Below are 23,239 nucleotides of genomic sequence, written 5' to 3'. Positions count from 1 at the left end.
AATTGGCAAGTTGCTCAGGCTCTGTCATGGTAATCGACGCTGTAGACTCAACATGAACGTGTGCTCTGTGTGAGATTGTATGTTTTGGGCTCTGAAGGAAGAAATGCATCGGTCTCAGGTTTTGCTCTGCTTGGCTTCTTCATACTGAATCACTCTGGCACAGAATCCCTCCATTCCTTCTGATCTGGGTTCCTCAACCACAAATATGTTTTTCACTGAGCGATTCTGAGTTTATAATTGGTTCATAAGGAATGGCCGTTTTCAGATTTCCTTTAACCTTTTAGTGTATCGGCTGCATGGTAAATCCAGTTTCATTGTTCCTGATTACCTTTGTATCAGATAGTCATTATTCTAATTAACTTGCTGTATTTTCTGCCTTTTAATATGGACCAATGCAGTGTAACTTCATTTTTTAGTGCATATTTGATGTGACTTCTGAATGAGAATCTGAATTTGAAGATAAAACTGAGGTCAAACCAAATTCCAACAAAAAACACAAAGTGTAGCCATCTTTTAATGCTTATTTGTTCTATGTACTTCCTGTATTCTTGTTGTATAACTTTATTTTTGCAGACATTTTGCTTTAACTAATGTTTTTTCAGGTAGCTGTGAAATTAGTGTTGATAATCTTGGTTGTTCCTCATTTATCTGTGGAAAAAGGGCTGACAGATGTTCAGGCAGAGCAGCGATTTGGTCAGCGGACAAACAGTGGATTTATCTGCAGATTGCTGAGGTGCAGAGAGGCTCATGAAGGACTGAGCGTGTCGCAAAGATCCTTCCTCTGGAGGGGGATTTAGTTTTTAGAACATTTGAGGATCTTTGAATCCTCGTAAAGACCTTTTTAAATGAGATTCTGCAGCTTTCAAATCACCTTTCTCTTTTATTGCGCCTCTGTGTAATAATAAAGCAAAGCCAAAGTAGAGATTTATTTTGCATGAGAAATCTGGGGGGCTCTATTCACCCTAACAATGAATTTAAACACCTTTGGCAACACCAACTTACTCTTTGAAATTACTCTACAAGCTCAGCACACCTTGTGTTTGGATCAGCCTTCTTGTTTCAGGCAGAAATGATAAAGTTTGTCCAGGTTGGAAGACTAGTAACAGTGCACAGCCGCTTGCTCTCTGTTCCAGGTTCTGGCTGTAAAACATGTAGCAGGATGCACGCAGGTTGAGATTCTCAACACCACGAAGAAGTTTGGCAGCTAAATCAACAGATCTGACGATGAATCTTAACCTCTGGCATGTTAGAATGACGAAGGCTGGAGTGCTTTTGGCCTCCATAAAGCGTTATTGTGACTTTGATTTCTTTTTTTTTGCCTTTACATTATCTCTATCTTTTAGAGCTGCAGGGAGTTTTTTTGGACTTTAAATACACGGCACATGCCTACAGCTGTGTGCCCTCCTAATTATGTCCAATTAACTCAAAATAGATGCAGTTGGACTTTATGATGCTTGGCTTTGAAGTCTTGCAGATGAAGTGCTGGACTTATAATAAAGATCACAAACGAGTTTGTAAATAGGAAATTATTTTCTCATTAATTTTTTTCTTGGAGAACGGTTTACTTTACACCAGTGGAAGACTATAATGTAGCCTAATGACTGGAAGGAAACATTTGAATCCACTTTACAATTGCTCTTAAAGATAACAGAATGTGGAAAACTTCAAGCGCTCTAAAAACTAAATCCCCCTCCATATTTCATTTCTGTTTTAGTATTTCTTTCCTTTCTCTAGTGTCACAGTTCATTTTCCTGCCTCAAAGTTATGCCCCAGCATTTTTTCAGCAGACGTCAGTGTATGTAGCATGTGGTGGTTTTGGATGCTGCAGTATCCTGCTTGGCCTCAGGGCAAAGGCTTCTGTGGTCAGAAGCTGGAGTTTGCCCCGGCCAAATCCAGCGATCGGAGCGAACGATAAGGAGGTGAATAAAGTCGAGGGGTATTTGTGTATATCTCTGAGCAAGTAAATTGCGCAAAATGGTGTTTTCTTCTCCAATAAAGACATAAAAGTGGCTCTAAATCACATATTTCCCTTTCCTCTCTTCCAGTTAGAGGAATTTATAGAATCTATTAATATACCATAAAATATGGATCTATAACTAATTGATAGTTCTTTTTCTGTTTTTCTTTTGTTTCCTGTTTAATGAACCACTATTTCCATTTTCAACTTTGCAACATGAGACCCTCAGTTTTCCTGGCTCTGTAAGCCAACAGACGGAAGTATAAATAAACGTTTCCACAAAAGTATTCTGAATATATCATTGCACCTTCTTTATTTTGTTCGTTGTGAAAATAAATCTGTAGCTGAAAGGGAGTCCAGTAAATAAAATCTGACCTTCAAGAGAGACGGTGTGGATTTCAGCTTTTAAGTCATCGGTTGTATGAACATAAATTAGATACATTTTCAGATTTTTCACATTAAAAAGTAACTTTCTTTAATTTTGTCCTTCTTTTTGGTCCCAAACAGATGCACCAACTTTTCAAAATCCCTAAAGACAAAGGCAGGATTTTAGCAAATTAAAAAAAGGCGTAGATGATATTCGAGCATGTGGTGTTTGATGGTAAAAAAAAATACAGTCCATGTTTGTCTCACTGTTATCCAGTAATAGGTGAGATTACAAAAAGAACCAAGTTAGTAAAAGACTCGAACATAATGTTGAAGTGGACTGAGTGGGTTGAAGTCGACCCGTCTCGGTACAGTTCTGATGGAACGACAGAGTTCAGTGTTTAAATTCCTGAGATCCTCTCCTTATTTTTATTAATTCAAACACCAAATATACATTTATATTCATTAATGCACACAATGGAAACCATCTTAGCATTTCCACAGAAGCTAATATTTAAATCCTTCCTAACTGCGCCCTTGCAGTTACAGCTAATCAGAGCCAAGGAAAGTAATCATCACTCCTAGATTGGCTTTTCAAACATCATCTGTGCGTCAAACCTCGATATTTCAGCTTCCAAAATATTTTCTCTTGAATACTTTTGACATACTACACAAATAGTCAACATATCTCAAAAAAAATATGAAGTCTGTGAATAAATTAATCCTTTATACTGATCTGAGAACAAGCTGATTATTTTATGAAAGGTTAATGATTATAATGAAAGTACTTCTTGTAGGATGGGTGACGATACTTGTTTATTGTAGCGAAGGATTTTCTTTCTTTCTTTTCATGCTGTTGCCGCCTTCAACCTTTTTACCCCGTTACGCCTCCCTGCATTAACAGCATTGAGATTAAAGACGCAAATCTCACAAATCCCTTAAACACGTGGATTTATTTTGGCAGCTTGAAATTGAAATTTACCAAAAGCGTCAGAGATTGGCATGTGAAGAAACCAAAAGTATTTCAAAGTGCCAGCAGTGGCAAACTAAATAACACGTTTTTATGAGCTAAGGCGTGCAGGTCTATTAGTAAACCACTTTCTATGTTGAGGTTGGAGATCGAGAGTGCCAGATTCCACTGGGTTGTTTTCTTTGGTGAGTGAGTGTGTGTTCTTGTTTGTCTGTCTCAGTTTGTGCAAACGACTGAAAGCAGATTACCGCTGCGCCTGTATGAACCCGGGCAGACTCAACGCCGGGCATGTTTGTTGTTCTGCTTTGTGTTAATTTTAAGCCTTTTTATGTGAAGTTTTTAGCATTCCTCACGTCTGATTGTGTAAGATTTCAAGTTCAGAGACCAGTAATTGTGTTTCCAAATGTAGCGTCTTGTTCCAGATAGTTTTCCAAATGCAGAGACAAAGTATGCTTTAGCCTTGGCTTAAGTTGGCTCATTATGAAACACGAAACACTGTGAGGAGGCAATAAAAGACTTATCCTCCAGCTTTTGGCATACTTTAATCAGACTCCATTCACTAACCACTAAATGCAATGTTTCACGGGCAGCCATCTATATATATAATTTAATTTATCTTCTTTTTTCTTTTTTTTTGCTTTTTGTTCTTGTTGAGGTCACTAAAATAATTTTTGCCCCCTTACCGGACCTCATTAGGTTGTGCTCTGTTGTAATGTTGTGAAGTTTAGTGTAATTGGTCTACTAACATGGTAACAAGAGAGTCGATGAGTTGAGCCTTTTCTTGAATACATGCTGCAATCGCTAATGTCTTATTTTTTTCTGTTAGAAAGAAAGTTTTACCTACAGCCATGCCAAGACCAACAAACCTGACAGGAGAGAAGGAAAATGTAGGAAAGACGAGGATGCAGCCCGCGCAATAATCAGAGCATTTTCCTGTTGATGCACGTTTGCAGTGAAAGTTTCATGGACATTTTATGCCAAGTTGGAGTAGCCAATCACTCATTTTCATAAGCGCTTTCAGCACCCCAGTCTGGAGCTGGGATCATGCTTCATCACACTGTTGCCATTGTTTATTTCAAACTCTGAATTGAGCCTTGGAGATGGTGTGGCCGCTGCTGTGTGCTTGAGCAGTGAGGTAATGAATGCTTTGTTGCAAATATTACATAACCCATCGCGATCTGGAATATAAAACCGTGAATGTCACCTCTAAACAGCAAGTCCACGTCCATCAACCTTAAGAGAACAACCTAAAACTACCAACTTAGAGGGAAAATGATCATCATCACGACCAAACCAGATTATGGAAGTTTATTAAATGCATTCATGCTGAATGGTGGAAATAAATAAATGGTAAATATGGAACCTCTAAAGTCTGATGTTACCCTATGATCAGCAAAAACATCGAGAAGCAAAGGAAAGTTGGTCATTTTGTATTTTAAGTAGTACTGATGATTGTAAACTTGTCATTTTTACATAAATAACAAATATCTATTTGAAAAGGTGGCCCATAAAGTCCAGTCTTGGAGAACTACTGGACAAGGAATGCATCTGAGAATTGCCCGATTGTAGCATCTATCTGATCTAAAACTAAAACTTACCTCTTAGCCACGTAAAAAGACCTGTTTGGGTTCATGTTGACTAAATTAGGTTGAGACGATGTGACCCAAAGATCCAGCATTTGCACTGAAAATGCCTCCATTGTTCTGGTTGTGGAGTTTGTCTCAGTCAGTAAATTAAACTTGTAGCTTCGGTTTGAGCTAATAACCTTATCAGAGGAACTGTTAAAGGCCTGAACTGTATTTTTGCATCTTCACATGGTGTTCAGGTGAGTTAGCTAATGCTGCAGACCAAATCTTTCCTTTTGCCTGATGGGTCTTGCTATACAAGTAGTCACCAAAGTTTCTCACTTGTTTGAAGAGGAGAATGACTTCATGTGATGAAGCTTCTCCTAAACTTCTTTTGCAACTTTTTTATGGATTAGGATCCATGTCAGATCTCATCAAAAACACAAGCAGATGTGCAGCCTGATGGTAAATATTTCCATATTTGCTCAACGCCTGCATCTGATAATAATATTAAATCTATCAAGCACACGAAATAAATCAAGCATATAAAAACCAAAGAAACACGAGACGGACCAACAAGTCTTCCTGACCAAATAAATGTGCCCAACCTCTTTCACATGGCAATGGCACAGGCTTCAATGCTGAAAATGTTTTTTCTTGTCTTTTTTTTCCCCACACACACACCAGACTGAGGCTGTAAAACCCGAGAATTATGAAATGAGCCAGCTAAGATAGCCTTTACTTTTGGCGTCACGGGAAAATTAGCTTCCCTCCTTTTCTTGGCATCTTTCTTTCTCTCTTGCCGCTTCTTGTTGAGTTGAGTTTGATAAATGGTGTTGTGGCAGAACCTGTCAAGGTAACGTACACAGTTTTCCAGCCATTTTGTCTGGTAATTGACCGATTGTCCACACTCTCTAACTCAACTCTACTTTGTCACACTTGTCATTTGTGTATCTCTTTTTTTCTCTCTCTCTCTCTTCTTCACAAATTTGTAATGTACCAGTAAACCTTAATGAAAACCTTTAAATTATTGGGTATCATGAGGCAACTCGGTAGTTGCACAAAAAGTTAGTAGGGAAAACTGTTCCTGGAAAAAGTAAAGCATTAAAGGAAATTGCCCCAAATTTAGCAAACACACCCCAGACAAGTTGACAGTTATCTATGTTGTGTTGCTTATGTAATGTCGAAAATGTTTTGTGGTTTTGCAATAAGTAGCCATAAGCGTTTTGATTGATGTGCAAAAGGAGAAATACAAATATGCATATTTATATGATCGTGAGTGTGTGCCCTGAACATTTCAGGTCTGTTCAGTGTCTCGAAGCTCAGATGGTGTAAAGACGAAGTCTGCAGAACTTAACAGCTGCCAGTCAGACACAAAATGTCAATATTTAGGTACTATGGAGCAAAATGGATGCTGTTGTCTGCACTGATTATAAAAACAGAACAAAACTTGGGAGCTACATGGCTACATTAGGATCAGAAATCAAGCCATCTTCCATTGCAAAAAAAGATTTAAATCTTATATGGCAAAAATAAACATACAAAAAAGCCATTTGTAAAATGATTGTAAAATCTTAACTGTGGGAACATTTTCACTGCTAAATGTGCTTTGACTATTGGATTTGAGTACCGTCTGTGATCCAGAGGAATAGGATAAACCAGACCAAAATCGATGGTTATTACCATAGCAACTGAGTTGAGATGGTTTAACGTCCATATGTTTTAATAGCTAACAAAGAAATAAACTTTGTGATCATCACCCAATGCCTCTTGTTTAATAGAGGTGCAGCCATGAGACTTTTCCACTCAAAATCTCCTCTTTTTTTAAAAGGCAATTCATAATGTTTACAACTTTTTCTTTTTAATTTTATTCAGCCTCGTCACTCTGCTATATTCTTTTTTTTTTTTTTTTTCAAAATAAAGGGGAAAAAAACAAAGAATAGATGGTGAAGGATGATGAAATATCGACACTTGGATTCATTTCATAACGCAAGAGGAAGCCGTTGATTATAAATGTCTCCTGTTTGGATGTGAGTTGCAAGGTAAAAATTTGTATAGTGATTTAAACAATGTGGAAGATTCAGATGCGATAAATAAATGAGCAGTAGCTTGGAGACCTAACCTATCAGCACCCTACCCAGGGAATTAAATGCACCACGCCGTCTGCTGGCAGTTCACCACAGTGGTAAAGGAATGCTTCAGGCAGAAAAACTGTTGTTCAAAACACAGAAATACTGACAGCATCTTGAGTTCAAACCTCTGGATTGTTTTTGAGAATTGGTAAGAAAAGAGAGAAGCAGCCTCCGCCTGCAAAGTGGTGAAAAGTTTTCTGTTTTCCTGAGATTCAGTTCATTTTATATTTCCCTCCCATAGCTGCAAACTGTGAGTCAGGTATTTCTAACCTTAACTTTTTTTTTTTTTTATTATCTTTAAAAACAAAAGCAGTAAGAGCAAAACCATCTGCAGTGAGACAAATGGAGCGCAGAAACAGTGTAGTGTAGTTTCTCTGTAATTAAACAGAAGCCATTAGGTAAATGACTCTGTTTATCTTCACAGCTACTCAGTAACAGGCAAACAGCCAACTTGGCTTTATTTCCGCTGCACACAAATAAATCACAGATGAGCCAATTTTATTTTTTTGCTAATGTCAAACTCTGTATGCATTACAGCAAGCCACCCTCCTAAACACGTCGTACCAAATTAAAAAACAAAGCACATGTCTGTGTGGATTTTATGACTTATGACATTTCCTGGTTTACAAACTGTGACAGCCTCTAATAATGCAAAAAGCTGCATGTATTAAAACTACCGTATTTTCCGCACTATAAGGCGCACCAGATTATAAGGTGCACCTTCAATGAATGGCCTATTTTAAAACTTTTTTCATATATAAGGCGCATAGAAAACACGTTACAGTTAGGGTTGCCACCCGTCCCGTACAAATGTGGATGCGTAATAATTAAGAAGTGGTCCCCGAGTACATTATATAGTAGGCTGCCCCAGTCATTGTGTCACTCACGGTGTTGGTGTTGGGATATTGTGCCCAACTGCTTTCTGGGTAACACAGACCAACCGACACGCTGCCGTCGCAGTCTCTGTCTCTGTCTCTTCCCCGCCCCACCCATAGACATAATATATGTCTATGGCCCCACCCCCTCCTCGGTCGGCGAGGAGAGCCTTTCACGACTGGGCCGGGGCGTGGCCGGACGATGGTCACCCTTCTCCGTTCGCGCACAGCATGTTCGTGGAGAAGGTGGTGCTAAATGACCTGCAGACGACCTGATTATCAGGTCCCTAGGTAGATAGGTCAGTCAAACTTTATTAACAAACCAGAATTCTGACACCTATCCCAGCATGGACCGGTCACTTCTTCTTCTACGGGCAAAATAAAGTCGGCGGTTGCTTACCGTAGTTGCTAGACCTGTTGTGGCTCAGTATTGGTCCATATACAAGGCACACAGGATTATAAGGCGCAGTCTGCTTTTGAGGAAATTGAAGGTTTTTAGGTGCGCCTTATAGTGTGGAAAATACGGTATTACATAGTATTTTTGCTACCTTATTACCCAACATGTTAAAAAGTTGAAAATCAGTCGGTTCTAATTTGCAGGTTTATTTTAAAGACATAAACTATCCCCATCTGGGTGGCCTGCTGAGAGTGGAAACCCTGAAAGTGTCGGTGCCTCATGGCTCCATACTGAGGAAAACTTAAGCATGGAAAGTTTTCTGAACCTGACGGAGTGAAACCGAGATGGTGTTGCATGGAACAAATGGAACTACAGCTGAAAGGGAAACTTACAGCAGCTGATCTAGGAAAAAAAGTGCAAAATTCAAAATGTCTCAGACTTTACAGCACTTAACGTAAGTGCTGTGGGGGTAGTTGGGGAAAAATCTAAATTAATTGAAAATGGCCTTGACTATCTTGAATTATCCTAAATTGTTGCTGAATAATGTCTGGTGTTGCGTCTGTAGCTGTGTGCATGTATGTTGTTCTGTTGGGCCCCAGCAGGATTTTTGTTTTTCTTGCCACCCAAGCCAAGAGCAGATAGCCTGTCCAAACAAGCCGTCTAACTTCCGACTCACGGGAAGAAAACTTTCCAAACGGATTAACCCTCATTTGACTTTTTTCTCCATGGAGACCCTGTAAGTAAAGTTTTAAGGCTAAACATGCATTGTGTTTAAAACTGTAGTTTTCCTCAGTTAGAAACGGGAAAGAAGACGAGAAAAGCACTTGATTGTGATTTTTTACTTTTTAACCAGCGTCTAAAATAAGTTTTTATTTCACATCACTGGCTAGATTTTTTACTGTTCCATTTCTGGATTCTGGTTTTCTGGTGTGTTATAATAAATGAATAGTCAATGAGCCGTGATCAAAGCCAGAGGAGCAGCTGATGGGAGGACCGCAGCATGGTGCCGATGTCTGGTCTGGATCCAGGATGGCTCTCTGCATGCAGAAGCCTTTGATTAGCTCCGTTCCGCCATCAGCAGCTCCTCAAGGTGTCAAAACTTTTATAATTTCTTTTGCCAAATACAATCAGACGCCTACTTCTAATCAGACCAACATTGGTTCTGCAATTGATCATCAGTTCTTCTATTTATTTAAAGTTTAAGGTGGGTATTACTAGAGATAATGCAATATGAAAAAAGTTCTGAATCGGTAATAGTCTAATAATGAAAGTAAAGTAAATAGTGGTGTATGCCAGTCAGATTTTCTGGTTGTTTTCCTCTTTGTTTCTCCATCTAAAATGTGTTTTCACTGTGATTTTTGGGTTATGGAATAACTACATCTAGACAGTCTGGGGACTGTTGAGGAATTTCTTGAGCTCATTGTGGAAAGACCAATACTTCATAAAAATGAAAACCTTTATGGACAACGCTGAGCATCCTCCTCACAACACATTAAATCAATAATTCAATGTTTTGAGTCAAATATTTATCCAGATCTTCTGCAGCTCGGGCCTCTATAAAACCTGCTTCCCGAAGTTTGTACCAGTTCTTTTAAGAAACCGGGGTAATAAAGCCAGTAAGGATTTAACTGATCTGTGTGTTGGGCTTCTTCACAAACTATATATGTTTTTACATATCATGGATTTCCTTTATCTGCTCGTCATACATATGAATATCATCGTGATGGATTTGGCCTGTGGCGATGCCGCTGGATGATATTTGGACTCGTATTGACATCTTTGATTTACATCTTGTGAAAAATATTACGGAAACTCCCATTCAAATGGAATTTCAGTTTTCTTTCTGCGGTTGCTGAACAGAGGGACTTTTTAGACCACGACACAATAATTATTCTGACGCACAGCCAAGCAGAAAACAAGCTGCATACCAGCAGAGGCTGAAGAGATCCCAGATATCCACTTGAGTGTCATTAGCATCAATCCTGATCCTGGCAAAATTCTGCTTTTGATTAGGCTCCTTCAGTCCTGTGTTGGGTGTTTTATAATCTTGCTTTTTGTTTTTGATTCTGGAATGGTTTGGGTGTTTTTGTTAGTTTAAGTGTGAGAAGAGTGGCAGCACATGATTTCAGAGATTCTTGCTTTAACTCGAGTCTTTAACTTGCTTTTACAGCAAATGACACCAAAAGATAAAACTGAAACTTTGCAGTCTGTAAAAACATCTGGAGGGGAAAAAAATTAATTTCTGATAAAGCAAGGAAACCTCCACCAAATGTAGATGACATTCTCAGCAGGTATTTTCATTGCTGACCGTACGAGTTTGAATGCATTTCCGTGCTCAATGCAGACGGTGTAAGTTTTCCCGTGCAGCATAATGGAGAAGTCCCTGCCTCGACATATGGTCGGCTCATCTCTCGGGTGCTTCCTGCCAGAGTGTGAGGGCGTTTTGGAACAGAGGAGAATCCGGTTACCAGTGTTTCCTCCTGGCCGGCCGGTCCCTGTGCTGTCGTTACTTCCTTGATAGACGTCGCTGGACCCAAGCCACTTGGACCCGAACTGTGCCGTCACTGATTATGTCATCTTTAAACCCAAACTGTCGACGTAAAAGCCTTTCAGGAAATGTCAAATTCCCACAAAGTTCAAGATAAGTCACTTTCTTTAACTTGTATCACGTACATGTTGTCTAGACTGTAAAAGAGCTTGAGATTAAAGTTCTGGACTCTGTTTACTGTCCTGATGATATTTAAAGAGAACTACTGGTTCTAGTAGACACAACATAGTGTTGACCTATCAACCAAAATCCCAGTAAAATACATCGAAGTAGTTGTAATGTGACAAAATGTGTAAAATCCAGGCACTATATCATTTTTATTTAAAAATGCAGTGTTTATCAAGAATAAATGGGTTAAAAAATAAACATTACGATGGATCCCTTTTCGTTTCAACTTGACGCTTTGATGGCCAAAACCTTGAGGCTTGTATTTTACAGTTGTTCATTCACTTCTCAGCAAACGGACCTTCAAATCAAGATTTTTCTTTTCCTCTGTTACAGAACCTTGTGCGCCGCAATACTTGCAAAATGTGTTTCTCTTATCAACCTTCGCCGTTTGCAGCATATGTGATTTTCCGCTCTGTCTTTTTGTGCCGTGAATGATAAGGTGCGCCCTGAGTGTTTCTGAGAAGTGCAGCGTGTTCCCACACACTGGCATCTGTGGCCACCTTTATGTTAATACTCTGACCTGAAATATGCCACGGCTGTTCGGGAGGCTATTATTAGTGGGCACGCTCCACTCGGTATCGTCTCCACGGTCTCTCACAGCAGCCACTGACTCAAGGCTAGCTCACAAACCACTGTGACCCAATGCCAAGATGGTGAGCAATAAAATAGTAGCCAAACATGTTTACAAATTCAAAACAGCTTTTATTGTTTTTGAGGGGGTATTAAAAAAAGGAGGCACAAATAACAAGCTCTCTCTTGCTTAAAGGTTTCTTTGGGTTTCTTGATGTGTTGGGTTGGCGACTCGAGTTTGCTGCAGAGAAAATAGAAAGACTGGGTGCCATTCTTTGTTTGAGACTCCAGGATCTCGGTGGACTTCCTCCATTTTGAATGGTTTCTAAGGTGAAAGAAGAGGCTCATTTAAAGCACCGTTCATTCATGAATGAACGGTGCTTTCTGTACTGCTTGTACAGAAAAAAAATTACAACAGATGCTGTTAGTCAGAGCGGAGCAAAGACAGTAGAGGCTTTTCATGTTGGGTGTAGTCAGCATCTCCAGACTGACAACCAGAACAGCAGACGACCTGGAGCTTTCCCTGTTTTTGTCCGTTCTTTTTCCATCCTCCTTTTTTCTTCACAAGCTCTTTAATTATACTACTCCTGCCAAAGCTGCAGCAAGTGCAGCCAGTTAGACAATAAAGTCCAGAACCTTTCTCTGCCTTGTCTCCCGTTTCGTTCTGACTGTGGTCACACCCTTGCACGTCTTTGCTCTCTTCAGCTGTAATCCTCCGTCATCTAGAGCTGTTGTCCCCTTCTTGAATGGAGAACAAAAGGTCCTTCGTGTTTGATTATGTTTAAGTAAGTCTGTAGGTGGATCGCTGTGGTTCCGGCTTTGCCTTGGCTGCTTTTGCTTTTCATATTTTGTCATCCATTATTCCCCGGGTTTTCTCTACACATCTCGACGTCACTTAAAAACCCCCACGCTCGCTCTCTCTCGAGTAACGCTGGCAGAAAGTCGTGTTGTTTCTTTATTCTTCAGAGAAAATAAAGATATGTTGCTCCGACTAATGTTTTTTTTCTAATTGTATGTGGTGGATCGTAAACCCTGGCTAAAGTTAGCTTGAGAACTGTAGCTGGTGTCTGGGTGCGTGCGCAAGAGCCTGGCCTGCAAACTCGGTGTTCGCCAGTGGTTTCAGACCACTGGCCAGCAGCTGCACAGTCTGTTGGAGAAATAATTACAATGGTAGAGCTCTCGCTCCCATTTTTCTGCTCCCTCTTCCCATCCTTCCCTTGCTGGCTGCGATGCTGATGTAGGGTTTTTTGGAACCATAGAAGTATGGGCTGTTGTTAGTGGTCTCGTGTGACGTTCTTTTGTATCCGATTTAGTCAGGTCACTAAAGTCGGGGCGACGTTGGCAGCAGTGTGCGGGATGTGTGTCTGAACAGTCAGACCTGTGACATATGCAGTGACGGCAAAGACTACATTAACGTAAACATCAATTTGGACAATGTCTCCAGTGCAAGTGCAATGCTGTGTACGTTTTTGAAACATTTGAAGGAGATCATTAAAAGATCTGAAAGGTGTTCTGGATTCTTGCGTAGAGTGAAATAAAGTGTGCAAGACACTTGTTGCGCTATTAAAAAGTTGGATGCATAATAACTGTAAATGTCTTCTTCTCTTAACAGCAAATTCTCCGTAACTCCCGCGGGAACGCCACCAAGGCGATCTTCCTCATCACTGATGGCTACTCCAACGGGGGCGACCCTCGGCCAGTGGCGGCCGCGCTAAGAGAGCGAGGCGTTGAGATCTTCACGCTGGGCATCTGGCAGGGAAACATCAGGGAGCTGCACGACATGGCCTCCCAACCCAAGGACCAGCACTGCTACTTGGTGCACAACTTCGCCGAGTTTGAGGCGCTTGCTCGCCGGGCTCTGCATGAAGGTAAGGAGGAGTGATGCAGAATCTTGGGAGTTTCAAGTAGTAAAGACAAAACCTTCTGGCTTACATTTCTGGCGTTAAGGAAAAAAAATTTTAAACCTGAATAATCAAATCTTACATTTTCTCTTTCACTGCAACATCTTTTTTTCCAAAGACCAGACACTTCTTGGTCTAACCGATGTAAGAGGGAGATGAGGTTGCCTCAAAATGACCTCCTTGAGTACTTGGTCCTTTTGAGATAATGTCTTATTAATAAAACCAGGCCACCTTTTTAACCCTAAAATCTTTGCCAGGATATTTTTTGCTTATTTTAATTGTGCACAGTTCTTTAAATGTCCTGACAGTAAATGTATTTGCCCATTTACCCGCAGCAACTGGAACTTTCAATATCTAGGAAGTTATTTTCACAATTTATCATCTATTAAAAGATTGGTCCTTGGATTAATTTCACTCCCTGCTACGGTGGGGGTGAAACTACCGTAATTACGAGAGATTGGCTGGAAAGCGCAACGTCTCCCCTTTCAGAAACTGTTGGAATTTTTCAGATGCCGCAAAATGTGTCGGAATTACAGACTGGACCGCCGGCACTCCGTTTTGGATGTGTAGGGTTTTATATCGAGTTATTTCTTTAAAAAAAGTTTCATTTTTATGTTTTAATGTCTTAAATAGCTGTTTTGCTCATTAAACAACAACAATGCATTTCCTCGCTGAGGAATAAGTAAGGACACCCTGCAATGCATAGTGTTGCTCCCTTTGGCTAAAACAACTTCACTGAGATCAAGATCTGACCTTTCACACCAAGTATTGGAATTTTTTATTCTTTTTAGGTCATCTCCAGAACTACAGTATAAACAAAATATTCAGTTTTAACAGGATTCTGTGCAAACAAATATGGCTGCTGGGATATATGGCAAGGAAACCTCGATATATTTTGACTTCCCTCTGTGTAACGTAGTCAGCAACAAGAGGGGTTCATTTTTAACATTTATTGGTCTCGTTTGTCTATTTTTTAGAGAACTTTACACCCAATGGAACTGCACACCTTTATGTAATGTATATACCGCTATGTAGGCAACCAGAAAATATATGAGACTTAGAAATAATCTGAAGCTTTAGGTCAAAAGGTAGCTAAGATTTTGGCACACAGAAGCCAAGCTAATATCTTCTCCTTCTTTGAAGCTTTAATTTTCCCATCACCATCTGACCTAAAGCAATCTCTTTTTTTATTGCACCTTTTTTTTTTTTTTTTTTTAAACCCTGGTAACATCCAGTCCTCATTTAAAAGGAATGGAGTAATATTTCACCCACAATCTGACAACATATGTAGGGCAGATACTTTCTTCTGTTTTGTTTCGCCAATAACCGTCCAAGCTCACTTCCATACATCAAACAGCAAATCCATTTTCTCACAGTAGGAAAGAACTTCCTGTAATGTGGTTAGAAATGGGTTTGTTCATGGCTTTAAAGGCCGTGCTAGCTCCGTAAAACATCCCGGCCGAGGGCATGCCAGGTTCGGAGGGAGCTGTAAATCATACGTGTGCGTGCAGGTAGACGAGGCGTGTGTTTCTGCATACAGTGAAATTCCAGATGTAAGCGCGTTGAGGAAAGGTCGGTGAGAAAGAACAAGCGAAGGTCGGGGGAAATTAAAGTTTAATATGCTCCATCATTCAATGCAGACAGCCACGTTATCAATAGATTATTAGAGCTGTCGCTGCGTTATCATTTCAGCAGTTTCTCTAGCAAATAAGGAAACCTGAACCTATTTGTATCAGTATGTTTATTTCTTTTTTTTCTTTGTCTTGACAGTTTTGACACAGCTCCCGTTAAATGGCCACATTTTTTATGTGCCGAGACTTGAGAGCGAGATTATTTCCCCTCAGAAAGTTGCATTTTAGTGTGATGGAAACATTGTAATTATTGCCCATTTTCTCTAAATTTCCCTTTTATTGTCAATTGGTTGTTGTTTAGTTTTGTCTTTCTCCTGGAAGGATGTTATGATAGACTCTTCTTATCATGAAACTCAATAACGTTTTGCTATAAACTTGCACTTGTTTTCACCTCCAGACCTCCCAACAGGGAGCTACATCCAGGAGGATCTTTCCCGCTGCTCCTCCCTGTGCGATGAGGGCAAGGACTGCTGCGACGTGATGGCCAGCTGCAAGTGCGGTATGCACACCGGACAGTACGACTGCATCTGCGAGAAGGGATACTACGGCAAAGGTCTGAAGCACGAATGTACAGGTGAGTAATGCTAACCGATCTGCCAGTCATTCATACCAACAAGCTTATCGCTCTCAAACTGCCTCACAAGTCTTAAAATTCTTCTTTTGGTTGCAAAAAAGAAGGTGTTGCTGGAATCACAGCAACCCCAAACGAGTGTATTGAGCCAGGCAAAAAGGCTGCTCAATTTTTTTTGAGAGTTAAGAGTTAAATGTGCATCCCGTCTGCTTGGGTGTTCAGAGGACAAATTGTGTTTAACGAATCCAGTATAATGCTGAGAGGGCTGGAGAAACAATGTTCTGATGTTTTTGGTTTCTTGATGCTTTAGGCAGCGTTTTCTCACCTTTGACTCGGATTCCCAGCAGAACTCGTCACAATTTGCTCTCCTGCTCTCAGCATCCTCCTTCCAAAAAAAAAAAAAGGCGGCTGTCTTTTTACAACTTCTTATTGCTTCGCTGTCATATAGACCCATTTGTGAACCAAAGTATCTGTTTCATGTGTTGCCAAAGAGCCCCGGCTTTTAGGGCAGCGCTCCCTCCTGCTGCTTATTTATGCTGCCAATAATGTTCAGGGGCATTGTGCTCAATGACTTTATTTTAGATAACAGGCTGTCATGGCTGCACTAGAGACCAGTGTCTACATGTGTGTGAGATCAGGACTGCCTATACGTGTGAATGTCTTTGGTTTTTGAACTTAAGACGTTCAAAAACAAAAATCATTTCCCTGCTGCAGTAGATTTCAATGAAGTGTAAATTAGATGTTGGATTAATTTGGCTTCATGCATGTTTGGTATGAGGGATTGTTGCAAAAGTAGCAACACCAGTTAGCAATTTTTTATCTTTTATTTTTTCTGAAGTGCCTCGAGACGACGTTTGTTGTTAATTTGCGCTATAAAAGAAATCAAACAGAATTATTTTAGATTAATGATGTAGAAAGCATAAACTACTTTTTTTTTTACAGATTAAAGTACAAGTTCAATTAATAAAGAAGGAATGTGTCTTAATAATCGTTAAATCTAAATCCACCATCTTGTTTGAATCTCTTGTATAATTAATTTATCTCATGGTAGTTTTTGTCCTGAACAGCATTCAGAGATTTCAGTGAAAATCAAAGAACAAGTCAAATTAAGTTATTCGGACGACTGTTGCAACCTAGAAAGAGGTTCTCGCTAAAAGTAACTTTAAATTGCTGCAGGGAAAATAAAAGTTAGACTTTTCTTTTTTTACTATGTGAAGTTTACACACAATTTACATTCTGTTCACTTTTGGTTTGATAATCTCCACCTTTCCTGGTGTAATGCTGCAATCTGACTCTGCCTTGTGATTTTAAGGTGAGGGGTTAACGTGTTATTTTTACCGAATGCGCAATCAGCGAATTCACCAAGGATTAGAGTCGTCTGTGAGTGTTGGGGAGCAGAAGAGCCAGCAGATGCACTGGCTGCTCTCGGTGTCTGTGTTTATAGAAGCTAATTGCAGCATTAGGCCTCAGTCATTTAGACGGCTACTCCGTCTTAGACATGTGGAGGGGTTAACAACCTGCAATTATCCTCTCCCGTCTCCCCTCCTGAGACGACTCTGACGCAGAAGTGTGATCTAAAATATTCCCACTTTCTTTTAGCTCAGTTGCTTTCAGCCTCAAAGTTAGACGCAAAACATTTCATAAAAAAGTAACACATAAAAAGTAAGAGCTTCACAAGATAATGAAATGCAAACAAAAGGGCGTCTGAAGGCAAAAAGCACATTTCCACAATTCTCGTCTCATCTGGAGCGTCCGCCGCATATTAATCTGTTTTTATGGTTTAATTAATGTCAGGCATTAGAGCTGGCTCAGATGGAGAGAGGAAGGATGCAGCGCTACACTTCAACCACAACTCAGAGAAACTTCCTCTGGCTCCTTCACAATCAGACATATAGCGGATCTCGTGGGAGGGGCAGGGGGGTGATCTTGTTGCTTGATTGTCTGAGGCTCCTTTCATGTTACAGAAGTGAAATACACCCTTAACCTCAGCCAGTGTTGATGTATGTGTCTCTATAGAAACTGCTTGGAAACATTGGCAAGCCCAAAACACTTCAAACTGCGAGCTTTGTTTTCATTAACTCATCTGAATCACCCTCGTATATGTGCTAAAGACGGACTTTATGAACTCTCACTCGAGTTATAAGGCTGTCTTGGAAACAAAAGTGGCTCCAAAACCAATTAGATTTAGAGGAGGACATAATTAAGAAAGATGTAAAATCTCTCAGCCGACTCCTTTATCTTTTTCTGATGTTGTTTATATGATTGTCGGAGCAATAAGCGTCAAACTAATTAACGCCGTTCCCACAGTTTAGCCCTAATAGTTGCAAAATTAGGCAAAAGCGTAAATGTTGCAATAAAATGTTTCATCTACCCTTAACGGTCACTGTGGCATCATAAGGTTTTACAGTTGTTTTTTTAAGTGGTCGTTTGAGTTTAAGAGTCTTTGCACTTTGATTTAACGTATTTTAGTCCCTGACACATCTGAAAATAATTGGTCCAAACTATGAGGCCGTCAGTGGGTCGTTATTATCGCTGGCAGGAGGGCTCGGTTGGAAACACTATCTAAATCCCTGCGCCGCGCAGCCGTGCTGTTTATGAATCTGTCGTCAGCCAAGGGAAACAGCCTCTTCCACAAAACACGACTGGAATCCCGGCAGATAGAAACAAGCGATGACCCCAGTTCCTGCATAGTTTGGCGCTAACGGGCCGGATCGGACGCCGTCGTTGTTTCCCTTTGAATGCCGAACGCAAGCACTGGATATCTGCGTCTCTCGGGATCAGCGGAGGAATGGGGAAGTGGGTAAAGCGGAGCAAGAGGGCTGCGGAAGGGCAACATGTTTTCCTCCTGTCACACTTTCTGACTTATCAGCCTCTTCTGTAGCTGTAGAGCATGACAGCAGCTCTGGACTGTGTTAGCGTGGTTCAGCAAAGGCTTGTTCTCCTCCAGATGAACGGAGAATGAAAGGGAAGGAATGGAAGAAATACATTCGTATGTCGAGGCTGACCCCGGCTGACCCGTCCGCTCACAATGTGGGTTTTTTTTTCAGTTGGCATGAAAATGTCAGCTCTATTTTACCCCGATGTTACACACCTCACCTTTCTATTTGGCTTACTTTAAAATTGGCTTGCTTATTTAGCAGAACACAATGAACATAAGCAAATTTTTACTGCTTTCTTAGGTCATGTTAACCTCCTGACTTTTAATAAAGTCAAGTTACTGGTCCGTATACGAATGTTTTCCTAATCCAGGTCCTTGGATTGTGCTGTCTTTTATGATTTAGTCGTGTTCGCGCTGCTTCACAACTAATTTAAAAGTGTGAATTATTTTTAGAGCGTTTCATCATGTTGCGCACACAAGCTGATAAAGATGAAATTAAACCAGGTGTGTTGAAGCAGAAAACGTTTAAATCACGCGGGTCGGTATGCCCAGAGGATTAGGGTCAGAAAACAACATCTTATGAGAAAACCGTTCTTTTGGGCTTTTGGAAACTCGTAGAACTGTGCAAAAGTCTCAAGTCTTTCTTTTGGTGCTTTGGACCGTGTGCAGAGTGGATCATTATGCACTTTGTTTCAAGCACATAGGCGTGATTTCATCTCATTCCTTTGGTTTAATCTCTGAGGGGAACAAAAAGGATAAAATACTATTTTAGTTTCAACAAAGATCTATTAGCTGGAAAATGGGTATACAGATCATTTTAAGAACATAGTATCTCATGGGTCTGTGTCAAGTTTTCACTGGAGGTTTTTATTTTTAAAACCCTGACTTTAAGACCAACAGGTTTTTGATTTGTGTGTCTTCTTTTGTCCTCCACTTGTCTGTTTTTCTTGCACAGGTCCAGGCCTTGGCCCTGAAGCAAATGAGAAGCAGCCAAAAACCACGAAACTCTAAAAGACCTGAGAGAATATTTATCTAGGCCACTTTAAAAGTAATAAAAAGTCTCGCTCAACAGACGTAAAATGTAAAAGAAAAAAGGAGATTAAAAATTTTAGCACAGTATATTTTAGAAGACAGTTTTGAAGTATGGTCAAAGGGAAATGTGTGAAATGCCATCAGCGTCGAATTTTATTACTTCAGACAAAAAAAAAAAACTAATAAAAAAATGTGATTTGGCATAAATTTAGCCGAAATCATTACTGAATAAACAGTTGCGTTTACAAACATTTTTGAAGGTTTGAGTTCGCTGGTGTTTTCCTGCGGGCAGATCGCGTTTCCCTGAACTGCTGCTAGACGTGTGTGTGTGACCTGGAAATGAAGACAGATCCTTAGATTATTTATCCCTTTTTCAGGATAATGACTTCTGACTGGAATGCTGTTGTTGCAGCCAAGCTAATCTTTGCAGTGATGCTAAACAGAAAACACGATTATCCAGTTAATGAAACCCGTCTTAATCCCTTGCGGAGACGCGTGGCGGCATTGAGCTTTGACTCGACCCTGCGCAGAACAACATCCGACCGTCTGTTGTCAAGGATGGGACGTGCTCCACGAATCGGCTCTGTGGAGATTTGTGACTTGAATTAGCAGATTTCTAGAACAGAAAGCTATAAAAGCGATGAAAAATTTGTGAATGTAATCGCATATCTGCTTCTAGTCTTATCCGGATGCTTGGCTGTAAGATTCGGTGCATAGTCGAAACAAAAGCGCAGAAAGCCACAAAGCAGAGAGGTTGTTTTTGTAAAGGAATGTGACCAATCTCCACATGTCACAAGTTATCACAGCTCTGGACGCTTTGCAGCTCAAGTCGCTTTGTACTGTCACACTGAAGCTTGCTTACATGGTTGTATGCTACGCAGATGCAGCCTTTGCTGATAAGTGCCGCCTCAGATTTCTAATGAGCTTACTCAAATTTTAATACGCCACTTTAAAGGATCTGATAGGTACCAGATAAAAGCACAGTCGGTGTAGATCACCTTAGACAATAAACGTACAGAAAACACCACACTGGTGATCCTCTGAAACCTGATAAAATTTTTCAGAGAACGTTTTGAAAGTAATGGCTAACTCAAAATTAACTAACATAAGAGAAAACCCAGTATCAAGTTGGAAAAAGAATACTAAATTAGTAATAAATGAAGTTAGAAGATATAATAAAATATCTCCAAATACATCACTGAAAACATTTGGAGACAATAAAATCAAATTTTATTGGTAATATTCCTACAATGCTGGACTGAGTGAACCTTATGACAGCTGGCGTTGAAACTCGTTGAATTCCTCCGCGTCTCGGCTGCTTGACAGCGTTTCATTTTCCGGGCTGCAATCCTGTATAAACTGCTCATGAAGTAAGATGACACAAACCTGAGTCCTATTTGTTTTATGTTCTTTTGAGAGAGTTGAGACGAGTTGCTGATTAAACTGCCTGTGCAAGTAAAAGGCAACGTTTTTCACCATCCGTCCAATGAATTGCACTTATCTGAGGTCATTTTGTGGGAACGAGTAATCGTGCTCAACTTCGCATTAGTATCAACTTGTACGTTGCAGCAATATAAGAACCTATTTCTTTAAATGCAAAATCAATCTACTCAAGTGAGAGTAGCAATAATAATACTCAAGTAAAAGAAAAAAGTACAGTGCAGTAAAACTAAGTGCATTTTTCCCCAAAAGTTGCTCCAGTAAATGTAGCTAGTGCATCAAAGGTAACAAAATTAGTAACTATTCTTGATAACAAGCTCAATGTGACATATTTTCGTTAGCTAGTCGTCATTTAGCTATCACTATCTGCATCCAACAGCATTAGTCAACTCACTCTGTTATCTTGGGGGGGAAAAAACTGCAAAGGTTTTTGCCTGTTGCTCGTTTGCTGCCATGATTCTAACACACACCTGCACAGCAGCAGCAGCAGCAGTTCTCTGTCGCTACCTTTCAGGTGTAAAGCTGACGCTCATGCTGCGTTTAAAGGCAGCTCGGAAAAACACATTACGACATTTTAACAATGGATAAACAGTTGTTGAAAAAAGGGCCGCGGGGCAGAGGGGGGTTGGATTGCGATGCATTTACTCTAATACAGGAAATTTACTGGAAAACACTTATATGGGACCACGCGGGTTTCCCAGCCAAAACGGGAGACTTGACAGGTATGTGCACCACATATATACGGTAATAAATGGTAAATGGATTGATAGCAGTCATTTTGACCACTCAAAACGCTTTACACTCTGTTAAGCGCCAACATGTGGCAGAAAGAACCTGGAATTGAGAACCCACAACTTTCCTTTTGCAAGACAGCTACTCTTCCCACTATTCCTCCCCCAGTCATGCAGAGTCCAGCCGCTGCATAGAGGACGCCGATTTCAGCCTGTTGCATCCAGGAGCGTCCTCTGGTTTTGGAGGCCTCTGGTCCGCTGGCGAGGCAGGACTGTTGGCCGGGATCGGTCTGCGTGGAGTCGACCCGTTTCCTTTCTCTCGAAACTGGTTTTCCATGGGTGCTACTCCTAATACGTTAGACATTGTTTGAAATACAGATCTAATCCCTATTTTTGAAACATTTGGAGGCTGAAGGTCAGCCAGATGAATTATAAATGTCAAATAAAAAGACTGTTAACCAAAGTTTGGCATGTCTGATTGTTGTTGGCTTCGCAGGCTCCCCGAAGATTTAAACTAGACTTTTCTTTGCTCAGTTGCTTGTTCTTGAGTATTTTTCTAACTAAATTTATACCATAAAAAGTAAGTTTGGTTTAAAAAAAGTTATATAAACTCTCCTGTAAAGTCTGTATTTACTTTTCATGCAAAAAAAAAAGTTATTCCTTCCAGCGTCAATAGCCACGGCAGTCTGTCTGCTCCTGTCCAGTTTCTTACTCCTCTATGTTTTTGTGGTGAGAATTTAAAGCCCAAGTTGCTCAACATGAATTCCTGCTCATTTTGGTCTCGGGGTCAAACGCCTGGGATTTCCTGACAACAAGCCGAGGAGGGTTTATGTGCTTACACTGCCCATTAATTGCTATAACTGACCGGAGGCAGGTTTAGGTTGGTGTTTTTCTTTAGTGCAAACCAAGAGGGAAAAAAAGAGAGAGAGAGGGAGGGCAGGTCTTTCAGACGGAGACACATATCTATGGATGGAAAGCTTTTGGTAGCTGAATGTTGTGACTGTAGCTCTTTGTTGGGACAAGAAGGAAGAAAAATGTCATCCTCCTAGAAGTCTTTCAAGACCGGGGGAAGTTTTATGGTAAATAATTGAGCTTGTAGGGCTTGTAGAATTAGAATTCGTTACTGAATTAGTCGTTTTTTGGATGAACTTGTCGCTGCTGCTCTTTGTTTTGTTTCTGTGACAGTAGTGCACTAAGAAAGTAGTCAAGTTTATTTGTGTAGCACATTTCAGCAGCAAGACAGTTCAAAGGATTTACACTGTAAAAAACATCAGTCACAATTATGAAATGAGCAATAAATAAATTTTTCAAATTTCATCATCAAAATCACATCAAATGTGTTGATCAATGTTTCAGTTTTTATGAATCAAAGGCAACTCTAAATATGTGAAACACTGATTTGAAGGAAATCAGTGTTTCGGTTGTTTTTGCAGTTTTCTGGAAGTTTGTTCCAGATTTGTGTTGCATAGAAGCTGAATGCTTCTTCGCCATCAACTCGTATCATTTT

The 23,239-nt window shown here is 40.3% G+C and overlaps 1 protein-coding gene across 3 annotated transcripts in view; it reads left to right on the top strand.

The window, feature by feature from the left end:
* Nucleotides 1-23,239, top strand: part of svep1 (sushi, von Willebrand factor type A, EGF and pentraxin domain containing 1) — a 98,047-nt gene that overhangs the window by 17,098 nt on the left and 57,710 nt on the right. For all 3 annotated transcript variants that reach the window (XM_008427984.2, XM_008427982.3, XM_008427983.3), the window contains 2 exons: nucleotides 13,161-13,416; nucleotides 15,478-15,654. In XM_008427984.2, coding sequence (XP_008426206.1) covers nucleotides 13,161-13,416; nucleotides 15,478-15,654 — 433 coding nt within the window. The remainder of the gene's footprint in view (nucleotides 1-13,160; nucleotides 13,417-15,477; nucleotides 15,655-23,239) is intronic.

This window comes from Poecilia reticulata, chromosome 18 (genome assembly GCF_904066995.2).
Source record: "Poecilia reticulata chromosome 18, P_reticulata-male-v2, whole genome shotgun sequence".
Lineage (NCBI taxonomy): Eukaryota > Metazoa > Chordata > Actinopteri > Cyprinodontiformes > Poeciliidae > Poecilia > Poecilia reticulata.
This window is presented reverse-complemented; position numbering and strand designations above follow the sequence as displayed.